The sequence below is a fragment of the Asterias rubens genome, chromosome 21 (genome assembly GCF_902459465.1).
Source record: "Asterias rubens chromosome 21, eAstRub1.3, whole genome shotgun sequence".
NCBI classification, from domain to species: domain Eukaryota; kingdom Metazoa; phylum Echinodermata; class Asteroidea; order Forcipulatida; family Asteriidae; genus Asterias; species Asterias rubens.
In genome coordinates this window covers 4,397,127-4,416,807 of record NC_047082.1, presented here as the reverse complement: position 1 = coordinate 4,416,807, position 19,681 = coordinate 4,397,127, and the positions used below count along the sequence as shown (strand labels likewise).

At 37.2% G+C, this 19,681-nt stretch overlaps 1 protein-coding gene across 1 annotated transcript in view; it reads left to right on the top strand.

Annotated features, from left to right (window-relative positions):
• Positions 1-19,681, top strand: part of LOC117304641 — a 45,072-nt gene that overhangs the window by 18,922 nt on the left and 6,469 nt on the right. The window contains exons 8-24 of the mRNA XM_033789199.1: positions 614-824; positions 1,528-1,842; positions 2,410-2,715; positions 7,498-7,886; positions 8,348-8,503; positions 8,988-9,035; positions 9,906-10,014; positions 10,559-10,711; positions 12,278-12,356; positions 13,195-13,315; positions 14,614-14,711; positions 15,669-15,789; positions 16,435-16,538; positions 16,840-16,945; positions 18,253-18,473; positions 18,912-18,978; positions 19,432-19,517. Of these exons, the coding sequence (XP_033645090.1) occupies positions 614-824; positions 1,528-1,842; positions 2,410-2,715; positions 7,498-7,886; positions 8,348-8,503; positions 8,988-9,035; positions 9,906-10,014; positions 10,559-10,711; positions 12,278-12,356; positions 13,195-13,315; positions 14,614-14,711; positions 15,669-15,789; positions 16,435-16,538; positions 16,840-16,945; positions 18,253-18,473; positions 18,912-18,978; positions 19,432-19,517 (2,690 nt within the window). The remainder of the gene's footprint in view (positions 1-613; positions 825-1,527; positions 1,843-2,409; positions 2,716-7,497; positions 7,887-8,347; positions 8,504-8,987; positions 9,036-9,905; positions 10,015-10,558; positions 10,712-12,277; positions 12,357-13,194; positions 13,316-14,613; positions 14,712-15,668; positions 15,790-16,434; positions 16,539-16,839; positions 16,946-18,252; positions 18,474-18,911; positions 18,979-19,431; positions 19,518-19,681) is intronic.

The window sequence follows — 19,681 nt, the reverse complement described above, 5'->3', positions numbered from 1 at the left end:
AAAGGCGTATGTCTCCTAAATCCCCCAAAATACATTAAGGCAAGAGAGGGCATATACAAAAAAGCACAGAAGATAATAACAATCACTGAATGACAATAAAAGGCAAACAAGCAGAGATATACACAAAAAAACACAGTCCATAAAGGATACTCGTTGAAAAGCAGGACTATACATCATAATAGTTTTAGAGCAATACATAATGCAGCTATGAGTAAAACGGCAGGGGGTTGGAAAATTAAACCAATTTTTAATTGTTTAAATTATGGCTACATGACAATGGGTACTGGGCATGGGGTTTCATGTTGGATAATCAAAAGCTTTACCAAAACTTCCAAGAGATGTTCTCAACATACAGTTAAAGGTACAAGACACTATTGGTACATACTCAATAAAATAATTGTTAGCATAAAACTTACTTGGTAACGTGCAATGGAGATCTGTAGAAAATTACTCCTTTCTCGAAAACTACGTTACTTCAGAGGGAGCCGTTTCTCCCTATTACTCGTTACCAAAGTAAGGTTTTTATGCTAATACTGTTTTAATGTCATAACCAATAGTGTTCACTGGCTTTAAAATTGTGACTATACTCTTTGGATATTATGTTTTTTGAAAGGTATATGAAGTCGGGGTATGCGGCCATCCCATCGGTATTGAATGCAGACAACGCTACACCATGAAGTCATGGAGCTTTCTTGTGGGAAATGAGCAGTTGAAAAATACCACTTGTGACCAAAATGAAGGGCTCATCTGTCTTCATAACAATCAAGTTAGTGGTAGTCAGTGCCCGGATTTTGAAGTGCGTTTCCTGTGTGCCGGCAAAAGAGGTAACTATTAGCGAGGTTTAGCTGCACGTTACAATGCGTGAACGTGAACGTCAACGTGAACGTCAACGTCAACGTCAACAAAATGTGTTGTTTCTGGGTGACGTCGCCACTTTGGGCTTATTGCATGCTCACGTATGACGTCTGCGCGCACGTACATACCTGACGTGAAAAATGGTAACTTAACGTATGCTAAAAACGTGAGATATTAACAACACGATTTTCTGACGTTCACGTTCACGTTCACGCGGAACGTGCAGCTAAACCTCCTAGCCAGGCGGTCTGCTGCGTGGAGCTCAAGTTCACGTGCCATGGTTGAAACATTGGAGTGTGGGTTCGATTCCTGGTCATGACATTTGTGTCCTTAACCATGATTGCTTCTCTTAACATAGGTGTATATATGGGAAAAGGCTGCAGCAGCCGATTTCACGAGTTAGGACGAGTTAGGACGAGTAACTCATCCTAACTTATGGGTTCAATGTGCCCTTATTGCTTCGGATACGGAACTTAACTCGTCTTAAGTCCTCAGATTGATCCTAAGTTAGGAAGAGTTTAACGAAATCGACGGCCTATTAACAACTAAGGGCGGGGTTTACCACGTTCACATGACAAATTTTCTTAGATTCATCATGTTGTCTTAAGATAATCACTGACTCGGAAAGGAGATTTTTAAATAAATAAATTATTATTTCCATTATGACAACAGATAAAATTGAGATTCAGTCACTGTTTGTTACTGAGGTGTCAACGTTACGTCTGCAAGCAGAGTGTAGCACTAGCCCTGGACCCTACACTATATTATGGGGTCTATACACGGTAGACACTGACCGTCTCACTAGCCTTAATGCTACAACCACCGGTGTGACTATAGTAGAGGCATTAGATGGGGCGGTCTACAAGTCAACTCTTACCCTCGATGATCCTCCGTTGGGCCAGTATGCATACATTGTATGTAATGTTATGCCGTGTGACTCGAGCAGTGGGCTCCAACCGGTGTATGACTCACTCAAGATTGATAACGGTGAGATTATTTTTCATATTGCTAAAAAAAGACACTGGACACTATTGGTAGTTATCAAAGACAGTTTCTCACTTGGTGTATCTAAACATATGCACACAATTACAAACCTGTGACAATTTGAACTCAATTGGTCGTCGAAGTCGCGAGATAATAATGGAAGAAAAATCACCCTTGTCACACGAAGTTTTTAGCTTTCAGATGCTTTTTGCAGGACACAAAACACAATGTCCACAGATTTACATTAAACCTACATGGTTTGAAATAATGATGGTAGAAATCTTCCCTTAAAATACCACTTACTGTGATGCTGTAGTTTTTGAGTAATTAGTAAAACAAGTCACGAAAATAATGTTCGTCTAGAGAGACGAAAATTATTTTAGCATGTAAAAAATGTTCTGTATATCATATAGGTTGCTTTTTCGATTACCAAAATGAAAAAGCAGTAGTGAAAGTTTGAGGGTAATGTCACGGGCGGGGTCTAGCCCCCCCCCCCCTCCAGAAAAAAAAGTTGGCTCTAGAACCGCGCCTGAATTAATTTACAGAAGTGATATTTTCTTGATTCGATAGCATGGCGGGGAAAACTGGTGTACTTCGTCTACACACCAGTCGACTATTATGGCTCCGATGTATCCGTTCGATGTGAAGCTCACAATGACATGGTCCATGAAATGCAGTGGAAGTGGGCACCCCTCATCAATGGGACATCAGGTACCCATCCGCTGAACCCACTGGAACCCTACTCTAGAACTGGGTACATGGGTGGCAGTAGTAGGATCAGTGTGACGAACTTCCAGCCTGAAGATAATGGAAAGTACATCTGTGTTATAAATTGGTTGTATGAAGTGGCTTTAACACTACAAGGGCCTACGATAGGTAAGAACACGCAATGGGAGACTTTGGAACGCTAGGTGGCAGCAGACTTTCCAGGCAATATTCCATTGTTTACAAAGGCCCTTTTCGAAACGACGGCTTCGGCTTTGGATTCGGCCCAGGCTAGCTTGGCCCCGCCGTACCGGTTGTTTTGACATCTTGTGCGTCTTTGACATAATGCGCACTTGGCTTCGGACGAGTGAATGGAGCCTCAAGCCGAATCCAAAGCCGAAGCCGTGGTTTCGAAAAGGGCCGTAGTTTTGAGCGTGCGCACATTACCATGAACAACGGATTTAACCCGGTAAGTTTGCGCCACCAAGCGTCCCAAAAGTCCTCCATTACAAACAAATTAATAATGAGTTCAATGGTAAAGTCAAAACCAGGTTTGAACATTTTTTTTTACAAGTTTCAAACATCAAGAAATAAACCACAACGGAAACTGATTGGGTGCTTTTAATATTTGTTTTAAGGTTGAACAATACATTTTGGCTAGAGTGGGACTTGAACCTGCGATCGCCGGAGTGCTGGCGTTCTACCACCAACTGAGCAATCTAGCCCCATGTTAGCGGTTTCCTTATTTCGGCAATGTCGTAAACTTTGTCATGATCTCTAGCTTTACGGTAGATATAGACCATGTGAACTCTGCTTGCAATAAGTGTTACCTTTGAGTATTCTGGCAGGCAAGATACTTCACTGGTCATATGAGAATTGACATTTTGTGTCATAATCCCACATTAATACGAGAGCTTTGAAAGTAAAAGCTTGACAAGCTTTGAGATGTGCATTTCATCATATCAAAAGTTGATAAGAATTAGACAGTGCAACTACCAGAAAATATAAGATTTTATATTTTCTTCCATTGAGCTGTGTACAAATCGTTCCTGCAGGAAGTCCAGGCTCTGTGGCTCTTTTGTAAACATGTGATGTCACAGGTCACATCGTCTATAGGTCTATTGGCTTCTGCCTGCCACTCAAAGATATTGACATAATTTGGAGACTGCGAACATGCGGCTTGATCAGTTGATATAGTGCTGGCATAATCCATAGGTTGCTGACTCTTGTTAACCCTCTAGTCCCTGCACCGCCCGAGTTTCTGAAAACCAATTTTTCAAGATTCTTGCAGTAAACAACTGGAATCGTAGTTCAATTTTTAAAAGATAGCTTAATATTTATGCACAATTTGTTACCCTTTCGGTAATGTTTGTATAAAAGTACAAGCTCCCATTGGGAACAATAATCGGCTCTCGAATATTTTTTTGTAAGGGTAAAATGGACACAATAGCTTTTCAAGGCTTTTATCTGACTCAATGCTCAAACTAATTAAATGCGAAGGCGTTAGTTTTCGACAATATCAATATTAATGATGAATAAATACAGTTTCCTTTGTGTTTACTAATTGGTATGAGCTAAATTATTTCATCGTCATTAGCTTCGATGAAATAATTTAGCTCATACCAATTAGTAAACACAAAGGAAACTGTATTTATTCATCATTAATGATGATATTGTCGAAAACTAACGCCTTCGCATTAAATTAGTATGAGCATGAGCATTGAGCCAGATAAAAGCCTTGAAAAGCTATTGTGTCCATTTTATCCTTACAAAAAAATATTCGAGAGCCGATTATTGTTCCCAATGGGAGCTTGTACTTTTATACAAACATTACAGAAAGGGTAAAATATTGTGCATAAAATAAACTACGATTCCAGTTGTTTACTGCAAGAATTTTGAAAAATTTGTTTTCAGAAACTCGGGCGGTGCAGTGACTAGAGGGTTAAGGTAGTTTTGATCGAACCAAAATTACTTTCAGCAAAACTTCAAGTACAGAATCCCAAAGGAAGAAAAAACAAGCAAAAACTTTGTTTGTTTTAATGTTTATTCGCAGGCATACATAACATATTCCATGCTAACCTGTGAAGTTTCATATACAAAAACATACTCGCATATTAAGAAAGGAGTGTCTAACTGTTGCATGTTTGTTATGTTTTTATCAATGTTAACATGCTTTTAAATTTGTCCTGCCTGTAGCAAAGTCAACACTAATAACATCAGATTAACAGTTTCTTGAAGATGTAAGCATTTCAGATGGAAGTCTTGGTCGCCACATTAGTATCTGCAGTGTGCCATTTAGTACAAGGAAGCTCTTAGAATAGATTGCCAATTGCCGTAGTAAGTATGTCATGTCTTAGTAATAAGACATTTGGGTTTAAAGGTCGACACTGGACACCTTTGGTAATTGTCAAAGACAATTCTTCCTACTCGGTGTATCTCAACATATGCATAAAATAACAAACCTGTGAAAGTTTGAACTCAATCGGTCATCAAAGTTGCGAGATAATAATGAAAGAAAAAACACCATTGTCACACGAAGTTGCGTGCTTTCAGATGCTTGATTTCGAGAACACAAAATCTAATTCCGAGGTCTCGAAATCAAATTCGTTTTTTTTTTTTCGAAAAGTACGTTATTTCAGAGGGAGCTGTTTCTCACACTATCAACAGCTCCCCATTACTCGTAACCAAGTAGGGTTTTGTGCTTATAGTTATTTTTTAGTAATTACCAATAGTGTCCAGTACCTCGAAGCAAAAATCTTTACCGGTATTATAGTTTTCAATGTATGTGGCGTGTCGTGGTCGAGCGGCTAGCGTTTTTTTAATTCCAGGACAGATGAGGCCACTTAATATAAATGGACGCATGCTAAGTGGCCTCATCTTTCCTGGTGGGAAACAGACCCGAAAGTTGGTAAAACACGCCCATTTATGGTTAGTGGCCTCATCTGTCTGGGAAAAAAAAATACGCGAGCGGCTAGGCGCACCAAACTCAAGCTCTTGTGTTTCTGATCAGCAGAGTTTGGGACAAAGTCCCGGTCTTGAGACTTCTTTAACCTTAAGGTAGGGTCATACTTTGGATTTGATTCCAACAATATTTGTTTAAGTTCTCTCCAAATATCTCACTGTGGTAATGATGGTAGGCATCCCAAGAAACTATTTGACCGTCTTGATGAAAATACATCGTCAGTATTTGCTGTTGTCTCAATAATACACACTGTATTCGGCTGAAACCTGTACATTTTAACGCCGATACTCCATACTGTTATATCTTTCTCAATAATTCCGCCTATACACCAGCATTATTTTGAAGGAAAAAACCTAAGAGCACACCTTTGAGCTAAAAAACACTTATTGTTTAGTGGAGGATTTTAAAAAATAAAAATTCTATTTCCAGGTGACTTTAAAAAGTCACCTGGAAATATATTTTTTATTTTTTCAAACATAAAAGTAGATGTTTAGTAACAATAAAACAATTTTTTTTAGTAATTGTTTGTCACGATTTATATGTTTAAAAAATAGCTAAAGTTGTTTGGGGGTTGACTCCGCCTACCCCTTTTGTGACTTCAATCGAGGCAGACTTTGCCTTGATGCGTAGAGTAAACACACGTGCAAATAACGTGCAAGTCCAAGTCAATGAGTTCGTACGTTTTGAAAAAGTTGTTTTCTTGCATTTGTATTGCATTTGTATTGCTGCTGCATTTTCTCTTCAATATCGCACCTCGATTGACGTCACGAACAGCGCCCTCTCGGGTCGGGGCCTACTCTAAAATTTGTAAATAAAATAAGAACTAATTTTTTGGAACCTTAGTTAACTGTTTATTCACATTCCATTAGTGACAAAAGCTTTATTCCGACAAAATACCACTTCCAGGTGACTTTAACACTTATAAACTCTACAATTATGACTAACTTTCTGATTCTCTTCAATGATTATTACTTATAATTATTTTGTCTGTTTCAACAGAACGCAGAGTATAGCACCGTGCCTCTCTTTCAACTAGATGTTTCTGGATGAGAGGGACTTGCATTTAAGACAATGATCATAGTTTGAAGACATTTTTAAACTAACCACTTGTATTCATTTAATTTGTTTATGCTTTGCTGGATGCATTTTTGTAATAACCCATGCGCTTGCAAATATCATGATAGACTAACTGCGCAATGACTTTACAAAGTCATACAGAAGCGCAGACTAATCAAGCCATTTGTTTGACTTCAAGTGCGCTGTCGAGCCTTTAGTGTTATAAATGTGAGGTGCTTTTCGTCGTCTTTGTAAGCCCATTGTCATATCTTGTTGTTTGTATATATTTGTCTGTCAGTTTAGGGCTTAAGAAGTAAATTAATCAAACCATTCAACAAAAGGGTATGATTTTGATATGATTTGGATGTCCACTGGTGTAGATACACTGTTTTTAGTTATTTCTAGTAGATGATTCCCGCTAGATGCCATATTTACAGGCAAGCTTTGGGCGATGCCGAGCATTTAAATTTGTATACGCATCCCTGTGATGTAGCAGACAACCCGCTCATTAGTCAAAACTTTGAGATCAAAACAATTTGCGTTTTAAAACTACTTCTCGGTGATTCGCTGATGAACCAAGGAAGGAATTTGATAGGACTCTTGAATGCTGTACACTAAATTTACTCGTTACCCGCAGCTGTTAAACCTTGCCTCAAATGGGACATCTATAACCAGAAATGACTGAAAACAATGATGTCGCACTAATAAGCACATTTTTGTAGCTGACCATAGAGAAAGGACTTCCTTTTTCTATGATCTGATGATGAACCGGGGAAGCATATCCATCGGTTTGTCAGATTTGCGACAATTTGTTCTTTGTTTTTTAAGTGGAAAGGCAGAACAAAGCCAAACCAATCCAAAATCAACAATGTCAAACCAGTCGAAACGAGTGATTGACTGGTACTTTTGTATTATGCTCTTGCATCCAAATACAGTACCAACCTCCCCTGCACCAACCACTCCTCAAAAAACCACGACATCTGCACCAACTACAATAACTCCATCTACAATTCCTGTAACAACAATGGTGGAAACAACAACGATGAAACAAAGCACCACATCTGACAGTACAACATCAACTACCAGTAGTCCATCAACTTGGCAATCCACATGGCAGTCCACTAGGCAATCCACTGTTCAACAGTCAACTAGTCCATCAACTACTCATCAGTCAACTAGTCCGTCAACTGAACAATCAACCACTCAAGCAAGTTATCAGTCCACTGTGCTTTCAACCACACTGCCTTCAACAAGTGAAGTTCAAACTGAAGTAGTTGGAGTCACCCCATCGTGGTGCTCTCTTCCTGATGTGAACAGCTATCAGGTTTGACTTATGTTGCCCTTTCACAAGAGGTACAATTTGTAAAATTTGATACCCGATACTCCACATTTCTGTTAGTAGTTAACGACAAAAAAGGGTAAACGAGTGACAGCTCTTACCGGCACAGATTACTACCTCGTCTCCCAGGTTAACACGAGTGTCAGTAACTAGTAACAGCATTACAAATCTGAAATGTCTGACAACCATGCTACAATTTAGCAAGTATCCTTGCATATTTGCTCTCGTGTGAAAGGCGCTTTACTCTGAAGCTCATTTGTATATCCCTTGAAATGGCCATCTGGCTTTGTGATGTTAAAGGCATTCACTCATAAAAAAGTACAGACAGTTAAAAGGTGCTTTTAGGCTGCGAGTAAATATATGTGCCTTAAATTTTGTTCTGCATCTCATTTCTACTAAATGTTGACACTGTTCGTTTATGGTTCTTCCTGCTTTGTTATATCCAGACGGCAATTGAATGCAGCAATGCGAGTCGACTTCTTATCAGCGATGGTATGCTGTCTGATGACGAGAAAGAAGAGCTGCAAGATTTCCTGAAGCTTGTTGGATCTCTGCCTTCTGATGTGCAGCTCTCATTCTCAGAAGCCGACGCCATTACTGAGGTAACTTGACATAATCAAAGTACAGTATTGGTTCTTCTGGATTATTCTTTCCTACTGGAAATTCTGTCAGAAGTTGGAAAGATAGCATATGAAGACCCCGTAAACTAGCTGCTTATTGTGATTACATGCACTCAAATTAAACATCATGAGTTAAAAACATTTCGTGACCAAACATGGGTTCGTCAACAATTATAAGTTATTCCTCACTGTTTGTAATGGGTTTGGGCACGTGCCCGTCACACAAATTCAGATGTAGTGCCCTTCAACAAGTAAAAAATATGGCTTCTTCCCCCTACCCCAACTGGAAAACAATGTGCTCCTCTGTATCCCGCCCAATAGTAACCAGTCTGTTCTCACTAATAATTATTTACGATGCGAAAGACAAAACATTGGACTGAAGCAAGAGTGGGTCATTTTTGTAACAATAATATATCCCCACTATATCAAAAATCAACAATGAGATGATGTTGTCTTTTGTTTGCAGCTTACTCTTGGTGTGTTTGTGAAACTGACTGATCAGGATCAGAAATTGGTATGTTTTAGTTCATCGTTATAAAGTTATATCTTACGGGGAATGTAAACGTTTGGTAATCACTCTTAGAATCAACGACAATGAAAAACAATCGATTGAATAAAGCATTTTGGGAAGCATTTCACTTCGACTTATTGAGGTTATGGAAAAATAAGATCAGTTTTTATCCCCCCCCCCTAATTTGAAACTGAGAAACGCTACTGTCAGAAACGTTTCTCAGATTATGTTTTCCAATGACGGATTATTCTTTCTGCGTGCATTGGACACAACGGCTCCGGATTTTCGGCAAAATTTCAAAAAAGTAAAACATTTTCACAGGTTAGTGTTTGTTTAGATTAGCATTTACCTAGGAGTAAAACAACCAAAGGTATACTTTGCCGTTAAAGGCAGTGGACACTATTGGTAGTTACTCAAAATAATCATTAGCATAAGACCTTTCTTGGTGACGAGTCATAGGGAGAGGTTGATAGTATAAAACATTGTGAGAAACAGCTCCCTCTGAAGTGACGTAGTTTTCAAGAAAGAAGTAATTTTCCTCGAATTTGATTTCCAGACCTCAAGTTTAGATATTGAGGTCTCGAAGATCAAGCATCTGAAATCACACAACTGCGTGTGACAAGGGTGTTTTTTCTATCATTATTATCTCGCAACTTCGATGACCGATTCTGTTCAAATTTTCACAGGTTTGTTGTTTTTATGCATATGTTGAGATACACCAAGTGATAAGACTGGTCTTTGACAGGTACCAATAGTGAACAGCGTCTTTAAGGTGCGCTGTTTTGTTTCTGAAACAACTTAAACACAACATTTTCGTAATCATCTGTGGACATTATTTTACCATCAACATTTTCTAACAATTATTTTCTTCAGTCAATTAAAGAGGAAATGGACATCTTGGCTGATACTGAAGACGCCTTGAAACTCCTTGCAGGAACATTGCTTCCTCAAACATGTACACAAGTCAAAATTACATCTTGCAGTAAGTATATTACAACTTAAGAGTACAATTATTTTTTAAAGGATTTAAATCAATGGTAAATTGTTTTGGATAACGGCTAATGTCATTGTAATTTGTTTGTCTATCTTAGCTTACAGTGTTTTAATAACTTCTTTTTTTGGGTGGAGGCATTAGTTTCATGAGTGACTGTTTACCGTTCAATATTTAAAGACAGTGGACACTATTGGTAATTGTCAAAGACTAGTCTGTACAATTGGTGTATCTCAACAGATGCATAAAATAACAAACCTGTGAAAATTTGAGCTCAATCGGTAGTCGAATTTGCGAGATAATAATGAAATCGAGACCTCAAGTTCTAAACTTGAGGTCTCGAAATCAAATTCGTGGGAAATTACTTCTTTCTCGAAAACTACGTCACTTCAAAGGGAGCTGTTTCTCACAATGTTTTATACTATCAACCTCTCCCCATTACTCGTAATCAAGGAAGGTTTTATGATGATAATTATTTTGAGTTATTACCAGTAGTGTCCACTGCCTTTAACCTATTTTAATTTAATGCCACCAGGTGCCAATCTGTGCCATGCTTCATCCCTAAGTACCTTAGATGGGTATACTTATACCCATAAGGTGGGTATAAACCCCAATGAGACGGGTGAACATACCACGTCATATGAAGAGACACTGGAGTTCGATCTATCAAAGGAAGATCCTGATGCAGGTAAGTTAGTCACTCAGGGGGTCAATACTTGGGGTTAAAGGCAGTGGACACTATTGGTAATTACTCAAAATAATTATTAGCATAAAACCTTACTTGGTGACGAGTAATGGGGGGAGGTTGATAGTATAAAACATTGTGAGAAACGGCTCCCTCTGAAGTGACATAATTTAGTTTTCGAGAAAGAAGTAATTTTCCACGAATTTGATTTCGAGACCTCAGATTTAGAATTTGAGGTCTCGAAATCAACCATCTGAACGCACACAACTTCGTGTGACAAGGGTGTTTTTTCGTTCGTTATTATCTCCCAACTTCGACGACCAATTGAGCTCAAATGTTGACTGGTTCGTTATTTTATGCATGAGTTGAGATACACCAAGTGAAAAGACTGGTCTTTGACAGTTACCAATAGTGTCCAGTGTCTTTAAATTCATTCTTAGCCAAAATCGGTAAAAGGGATAACGATCTTTGTACATTCTGTCCATTATAGAGTGAGACGCTGGTTCATTTATTTTGTAGATGCAAGTTTTCAACTATGTTTTGGACCCAATTTGGGGATTGGATATGGAGTACTCTTAATATTAACATTCGCTTAGACAATGAGGCTATCCTTTTTGGTAGTACAAACAAATCTTGGAGTGCTCTTAATCTGATCCTTCTTTTGTGTCGTTTCCATATCCATAAAATGTATTATACTTTGGATAAATACATGTCCATCACGAATGATTCCACTGTTAATTTCCACACAAAAATGGGACTCTTTCAAAATATTGGTTCAAGGTTAACATTGTATAATGTATTTTTTTAAATATATTTTCTTTGCTGTTAATGTTGTGGATTTTCAGCGTGTTTGTAATATGAGGAGTGGTCTTAAGTGTAAATCAATAAATAGTTAGTCTCTCAGAGACATATAGGGTTATAAAGGGGACATAAACTCACAGCTTCTAGATTTTCGAGCATCTACAACGCTAGACCATTGAGTGAGAATATAACATATTTTGTTTGGAACAGCTTCACAGAAAAAGACCGCGCAAGTCAGGAATTTATTGAATTTAGCGGGACCTAAACTGTACAATTTGTTTCTTCCACACACTAAGTTGGGAAGCAGGGAACCGAAGTTACTTAAAAGTATTGGGTCATGAGTAAGCCTTGCATGGTTTCTTGAGCTAACTTGGACCTGGTAATGAAAATTTAGTTAAGAAACAAAAACTATTATCCTATGATTTATCTAAGTTTATTCGATCATAAATACACAATAAATAACATCCGTCAAAAAGAAAACTTACAAATGTTTTTGCCAAGCTTACTAAAATATATTTGAACACGTGTTTTCTTTCTCAACATTGTTAAAAAAACTCATGTCTTTGCAAACATCTTTCGTTCCTTGCCTTTTCTCCTGTAATTAACATCCTCCCATATACTTTGTACACAAAATTCCTATGTGGAACATTTCAGTCGTTTACTGTTTTGTCATCGACCTCCATGTAAACTACAACTGCTTGACAAATTTTCTTAAAACATTGATATTTTGAATAACTGCTGAATTGCTTCGTGTCTGGCTTTCAACAGTAGGGGAAGTCAAGTTGGTCATCATGAGGAAAGAAAGAGCAATGCAACCGTCTGATTCCATCGACTTATACCATCTGGAGTAAGTTTGAAGTTTGAGTAACTTTAAAATAACGTAGGGTCTACTTTGCGCACAACAAACTGTTTGTAATTTCGTGTTTTTTCCTTTTTTTCTTTTTTCTTTTTACAACACTATTACAATTATTAGTCAAAACAAAACTAATTAGTGATATGAAACATGATTTTGGCTAACTTACATCAAAATCATGTCTCATATGACTAATTAGTGTTGTTTTAACTAATATATTTTTTACAGTGAAGCACAAGTCTTGCTAACTTTGGTTTTACTCTTGTATCGATGTATGTAATGGCACTGTAAACTCAGTGCGTTTCTCGAGTTCTGTGAACAAAATCACACGCATATTTACTCGGTTGGGATTCGAACCCACGACCTTTGCAATTCTAGAGCAGTGTCTTACCAACTAGACTACCGAGCCCGGTTGCTAGAGGCAGTTCGAATCCTATATTCTAGCAGCGGGTACCCCCCCGCAACGATTTTAACATCTAATAAAAGCACAATTTTACACAAAAAGCACAAAGCTTCAAAATACCGTAGACCTATTTTGCACACAATCAACTTTTTTTCATAAGTGTTTTTAAACGCAGAATCAATTTACTTACTACTTCCTTAGCTGCTTAGGACTGGGTGTCCCTTGGCCTCCTTTGAACACCGTTTTAATCCATTTTTATATCTAGCTAGATGCCCTGCCTCGTGAAGTGGAATGTTGGCATCATCCTGAATTTATTTGAATCAATTTATTTGATGAAATTTGATGAGTTGTTTGGAGTGTTTTTCTAATAAAAACTATCAAATGACTCTTCAAGGACCAATAATATAATATTTGTTTTTTAATTTCTAGTGAGGAAGAAACACACAACAAGTCTTGGATTCAATTGAACAGCGCATTCTTAACCTTCTCGATATATGAAGATGATATTCGGAAGTCAGTCCCAGTTATATTCAGCTTAAGTCATAACATGGTAAGAGCAACTCATGTCCAGGGCCCAATTTAATAGAGCTGCTAAGCACAACAATTTGCTTAGCATGAAATTTCTCCCTTGATAAAACCAAGATAAACCAATATTCCATTTGTTGCATATTGCTAAATGTTACTTGTATTCAGCTGTTATTGCTTATTCTGAAAATCACGTGGAAATTTGGTAGGTAACCTTATTTTTATCAATGAAGAAATTTCACGCTAAGCAGCTCTATGAAATTTGGTCCAGTTCAATAATTTACCCTAAAGCAAATGCAGAGAATATGTTCTTGATGCAAACAATAATCATGCCTTTGGGGTAATTGTGGTGCAGTGACCTTTTATAAGCAATAGTGCATGAAATACAAACACATTTTGTAAGATAAAAAGTCAAAGACAATCTTAAAGAAAAATACATCAAAAGACACCAATGAATGAAACCCTGTTTTTGTAATCGTTTAAAGGAAGGTACACGTTTTGGTAATTGTCAAAGCCCAGTCTTCTCACTTGGTGTATCCCAACATATGCATAAAATAACAAACCTGTGAAAATTTGAGCTTAATTGGTCTTCAAAGTTGTGAGAAAATGATGAAAGAAAAAACACACTTGTTGAACGAATTTGTGTGCTTTCAGATAGGAATAAAATACTTCTGGCTAGAAGTATTTTATTATTTTAGTGAGAAATTACCTCTTTCTCAAAATCTATGCTATTTCAGAGGGAGCCGTTTCTCACAATGTTTTATACTATCATTGCTCTCCAATACTCGTTAATACCAGGTCAGTTTTTAAGTTAATTGTTTTGAGTAATTACCAAACGTGTACCTTCCCTTTAAGCCTGAAAATACAATTATAGATTTGTATACATAAGCGTATTCATCTTCGGCGTGCACAATCTATCCACGATTCTGCACCTTTGTCGTACTTTGAACTATAATCTGTCCATGCTGGCTCATATTTTTGTTAAATATAATCCCAAGCCTTTTCTGTTTGAAAAAAAATCCTTAAACAAGATACATAATTTCAGTACCACATCGATGAGTATTACACGATCCACCAAAGCGAATCAGAGCTGGTGTTTCCGGTTAGCGGAGTGTGGGTTGTCCTGTAGCATTTGTATCCTTGAGCAAGATACTTCACCAGCGTTGTCCTTCGGATGGGACAATAAGCCGTAGGTTCTGTGTACTAGGATTGGTAGTGCTCAACAAAGCACTCTTTACTGTCAAATAACGTCATGATGTAATGGAGAAAGAAAAAAAAACACAAAGATTTCATGTTAGTTTTGATTATATTTGTGCATCTAAGGAAGTGGTGAATGGTTCGCTCCAAAATAACTCAGTAACAGTCAACACTACGAGGGAGGCAGTCTGTGTGTTTTGGGACGCAGAAGAAACCAATCCAACGTACGTATATTTCTTATTGTTTAAGATCTTTAAAATAAAAGAATATTAGGAAGACCCCGATACTAAACAAACGTATGAAATAAATTAGGACAATGTCATGTGTTAATAATCCTAGTTCAGTAAAAGGCAAATCTGAAATTTATTTATTTAAAAGAGTAATTATTATTGTTTTAAATCTGAAACCTCTCATTATAAAGTTCATACCAGTACCAATCCCCCAGTACATATTTCCATCTGAAAACTTTTTTTTTTTTTTTTTTTTTTTTTTTTTTTTTTAAAGTGCAAGTTTATTTTTTTTTTTTTCAAACATAAAACATCTGAAAACTTAGTAATTCAAAGTTCACACCAGTCCCCATCCTCCAGATAAATATTTTCATCGAAAAGCTCACTGATTATAAAGTTTATACCAGTAGCAAATGGCGTTATGTGCATTAAGGTATATTTATGAAATTTGTATGTATGTTTATTGTAAACATGAGAATTAAAGGGAGGGTACACATTTGGAAATTGTTTAAGACCAGTCTTCTCACTAGGTGTATTCCAAAATAAGCATAACATAACAAGCCTGTGAAAATTTGGGCTCAATCGGTCATCGAAGTTGTGAGAAAATGATGAAAGAAAAAACACCCTTGTTGGACAAATTTGTGTGCTTTAGCAGTAATAAAAGACTTCTAGCGAGAAGTCTTTTATTATTTTAGTGAGAAAATACCTCTTTCTCAAAAACTACGTTACTTCAGAGGGAGTCGTTTTCACACAATATTTTATACTATCAAGAGCTCTCCAATACTCATTACCAAGTCAGTTTTAAGTTAATATTTGTTTTAAGTAATTACCAAACGTGTACCTTCCCTTTAAGAAACAAAACAGCCAACAAAACAACAAACTTTCCTTTAAGTTGGCTGAATAACAAATGTTTACATTCAATGTTAATACTGTGAGCTTGATTGTAATTGACAGCACCCAATGGTCACCGCGGGGTTGTGGTGTAGTACCAGCTAAGTCAGCCAAGTCGTTTACCCAATGCTCATGCAACCATTCTACAAACTTTGCTGTTCTAATGCAGGTGAAGTCATATGAGGTACGCAACAATGAAATTAGTTTCATGCAAATTTGTTACTTTTTAAAGTTGGCTTTCCAAGTTGGACTTTAAAAGCTTGCTTAAAATCCAGCTTTTATGAATTTGATGTTGTGAATATGGAACAATTCTAAATCGGACAATATAATACATGATGACGGCATAATTTTGTGATAGTTTTGGCAGCCATTTTGAAATGTTGTGATTTACATAAAAACAATAAAAATTGCGGAGGGCTTCTCGGCTAATATTATTTAATAGACCATTAGGAATCCCTGTGCCGAGAATGGTGCTTTTGTCCGCCGTGTAACGGTAGCCTTGATTTATTACACTAAGCCACCTCACTATGAGTATTAAAATATTTGCGTATGTGAAGGAATTCAAAACAATTTGGATTTTTTTTTTCTGTAAACTTGTATTTACAATAGAATCATCCCAAAATTTATCAGATAATTACAAAGAGTGTGAGCCCATTCTCTTTCACAATAAGTGCGAATTTGTTTTTCTTCAGCAGCACATTATCTCACATAATTTTTTGTTCAATACTAAATGTTCAGCAATTGTGATTTTGAACCAGTTGTTGAAATCTTGAAGTACTCGGTAAAGGTCGAGTAGTTTAACATCATTAATAATTCACCTTTGTTGAAGATTTCAAGTGCTGATTCCCTGGCGCTTACATGGATCACATACATTGGATGCAGTACATCAATGATCATGCTGGTTCTAACGTTAACGGTCTTCTGTTATTTGGGGTAAGTTAACAATATTGCTAAGTAATTATAGGGGCCATGTCAGTTTACATGCATCCGGTCGATCTCCAAAACCAAAACTCGGATGTTGAGTCATCGATACGCACTGTAGTTTATTGCCTAATGTTTTCTGTTCCAGCAGTTCAGCTTATTTTATTTTTTTACCCGTCTGACCATTTATTTATGTACTCTTTAACACGTGTTTTGTGATGCGTGGTAAAACCTTAAATCCTATTTGTTCAAGTCTATTCACAAAGATTTCAAAACTGAGAATTTGCTAAAGTTTTGTCTTCTTCTTGTTCAGGTCCATGTTGAGGTCTGACCGCATCTTCATCCACACCAACTTATCCATAGCCATCCTGTTAGCTCAGATTCTGTTCATTGCTGGGATAGACAGAACTGAAAACAGAGTAAGTTTTGTTTGTTCTAAGTCTTATAAATTATTTTCAAATAAAGTTTGGGTTATTATATTCCAACTGAACCTATGGCAGCCTAGATGGAGATTATGATACAACTATGTGAATACAGTCGCCCTCCGTGTTTTAAAGACACTGGACACTATTGGTACTTGTCAAAGACTAGTCTTCTGACTTTGTGTATCTCAACATATGCATAAAATAACAAACCTTTGAAAAGTTGAGCTCATTACCAATAGTGTCCACCGCCTTTAAATTGCTTGTTTTGTTTCCTATGTTTGCATTCAACGTAAATCATGAACCACAGTTATTTCTTCAAAATGATAACTTCTTTTCAACTCGAACTGTAATTTTTTTTATTTTGTATCCCTAGTTATTCGCAATAACAAACATTCATGTTCTTTCAAGTTCCTCAGGTCCAACCATTGTCTGATTGCTGTTCAAATGTATTGAAGCCCTCAATGAACAGGAAAGTTCAATGATTGAAAATATTGAAAATATGGATTTTATTTGTAAGCCACATAAGCTAACAACACATGGGATGTTTTGCTAATTGATGGAACTCACTTTCGGTAAAATGGTTGGGGAATGGGGGGGGGGGTGGGGGTTATTCAATATCTCAAGTAATAAACCATGGATGTCGAAGGTTCAGGTCCAGCTAGCTCTAGTCAATTTGTCTTTGTTTAAACGAACGTTACAGAATTGGTAAGAAACAAAAATCGTGAAGATCACAGATTTACATAAAACTTACACGGTCTAATTAGATTATTTATTTCTTATAAAATATGACAATTCAGACAGAAATATTTCGAGGGATGTTTTCAATTATCATCATCATAATGATAGTTGAAAACATCCCTTGAAATATTTCTGTCTGAAATGTCATGTTTGATGAGAAACAAATAGTCTAATTTCGCGTTTGGAGTTTATCGCTCAGTGAGCGTTTTATTCATTTTTTATTTTGGCATCGATGCAAAGCAAAATTAGTTATCGGTTTTTCACTATTCTCTCGCGACCCAGATGGCCGATCGATCTCAAACTTCTACAGGTTTGTCAGTTTATGTACATGGTGAATTACATAAAGTGCTTACACTGCCAGCAACTGTTTTGTCAGCAAAAATCAGTTCTGTAATGTTCCTTTAACCCAAATACAAATTTTAATGTCATCAAACTTTTGTATACTCGAAAAAAAAATTCTTCTAATACATTGCGTGACTATGACTTTTATAGGGGATTTATATAAGAGTTACCAATATGTATCGCCTCCCATTTAATGTAATGATTTTCATATTGTGTTGTAGATTGTGTGCAAGGTTGTAGCTTTGTCACTGCATTTCTCCTACCTTTCCGTCTTCGGTTGGATGATGGTAGAGGGCGTGCATCTCTACATGAAGGTGGTCAAAGTCTATGGTAGTGAGAACATTAAGATGTATCCCTACCTACTGATTGGATGGGGCATTCCTGGCATCATAACGCTTGTGTCATTTGGAGCCAGTAATGAGGGCTATGGGACGGGTACCAGGTAAGGCCAGTAACCGCGGGATCGGGTAAGGTCAGTAAACGTGGCTACGGGATGGGTACCAGGTATAAAGCCAGTAACTACGTAGGGCGGGGACCAGGTAAGGCCAGTAATCGCGGTGTGGCGGGTATAATGCCATTATGCAGCCATGGGACGGGTACCAGCTGGTAAGGCCAGTAATTCACCCCACATCCCAAATCCAAGTTTATTGCTAATATACTCTTAATAGCTGTGAAGAATTAGTAACAAAAGCCCTATAAATGTTCCTACAAAGTCATTACAGAGAGTCAAAGAAGATCTGGGGAAACAATAAGAAGTGGTGTAATGTATCGAAGGCAGAGATATTGGGCTACACGTCCTATGATGGTTGAACACACAACACTCTCTAGACGAGGATGAAGTTAGTTGTTAATTGTCTTATATCTATTTTTCTTATATCAGTTGTTGGTTGGACATCTCCTCTGGATTAATCTGGGCTTTTGTGGCCCCAGCTCTGGTTGTCATAGCAGTAAGTTGCATCTATTAAAAGAACACGTTGTCTTGGATCGGTCGAGTTGGTCTTTGAAAAGCTTTTGTAACCGCTTGTTATAAAATGCATATGATTAGAGAGATATTTTAAAAGTAGAATATAATGATCCACACAAGTATCACTCGAAATTGCGTGGTTACCTCGTCGACAAACAAGGTCGGCCATTTATTGGAGTCTTTTGACTCCCATAAATGGCCGACCGTGTAAGTTCGAGGCAAATTTGTGTGGATCATTGTATTCTACTTTTAAAATATCTTTCTAACCCTATATTTATAACAATTGGTTTCAAAAGACCAACTCGACCGATCCAAGGCAACGTGTTCGTTTAAATAATAATAAAAAGTAAAGTAAAACTTACACTATCATTACAAGGACTTTCCTCGTCTACCACATGTACCATTTGCTGATTTGCAACCTTTTCACGTGTTTCAGATCAACATGATTGTGTTGCTGTTGGTTGTGCGTATTATCATCAAATCAGCCCACTTGAACAAGGAAAAACACTATGACCACATCAAGTAAGTTGATTTTTATATCTCAAATAAGAAGTGTTTTGTGTTACTAACACACCTGCACAACACAGGCGTTTGCACACACATAAAAGCTAAGACAAAATGCCTAAAACACGCTGTATGCCTAAAAACACACACGAGGCCTAAAAACATACCAGACTCAACGACAC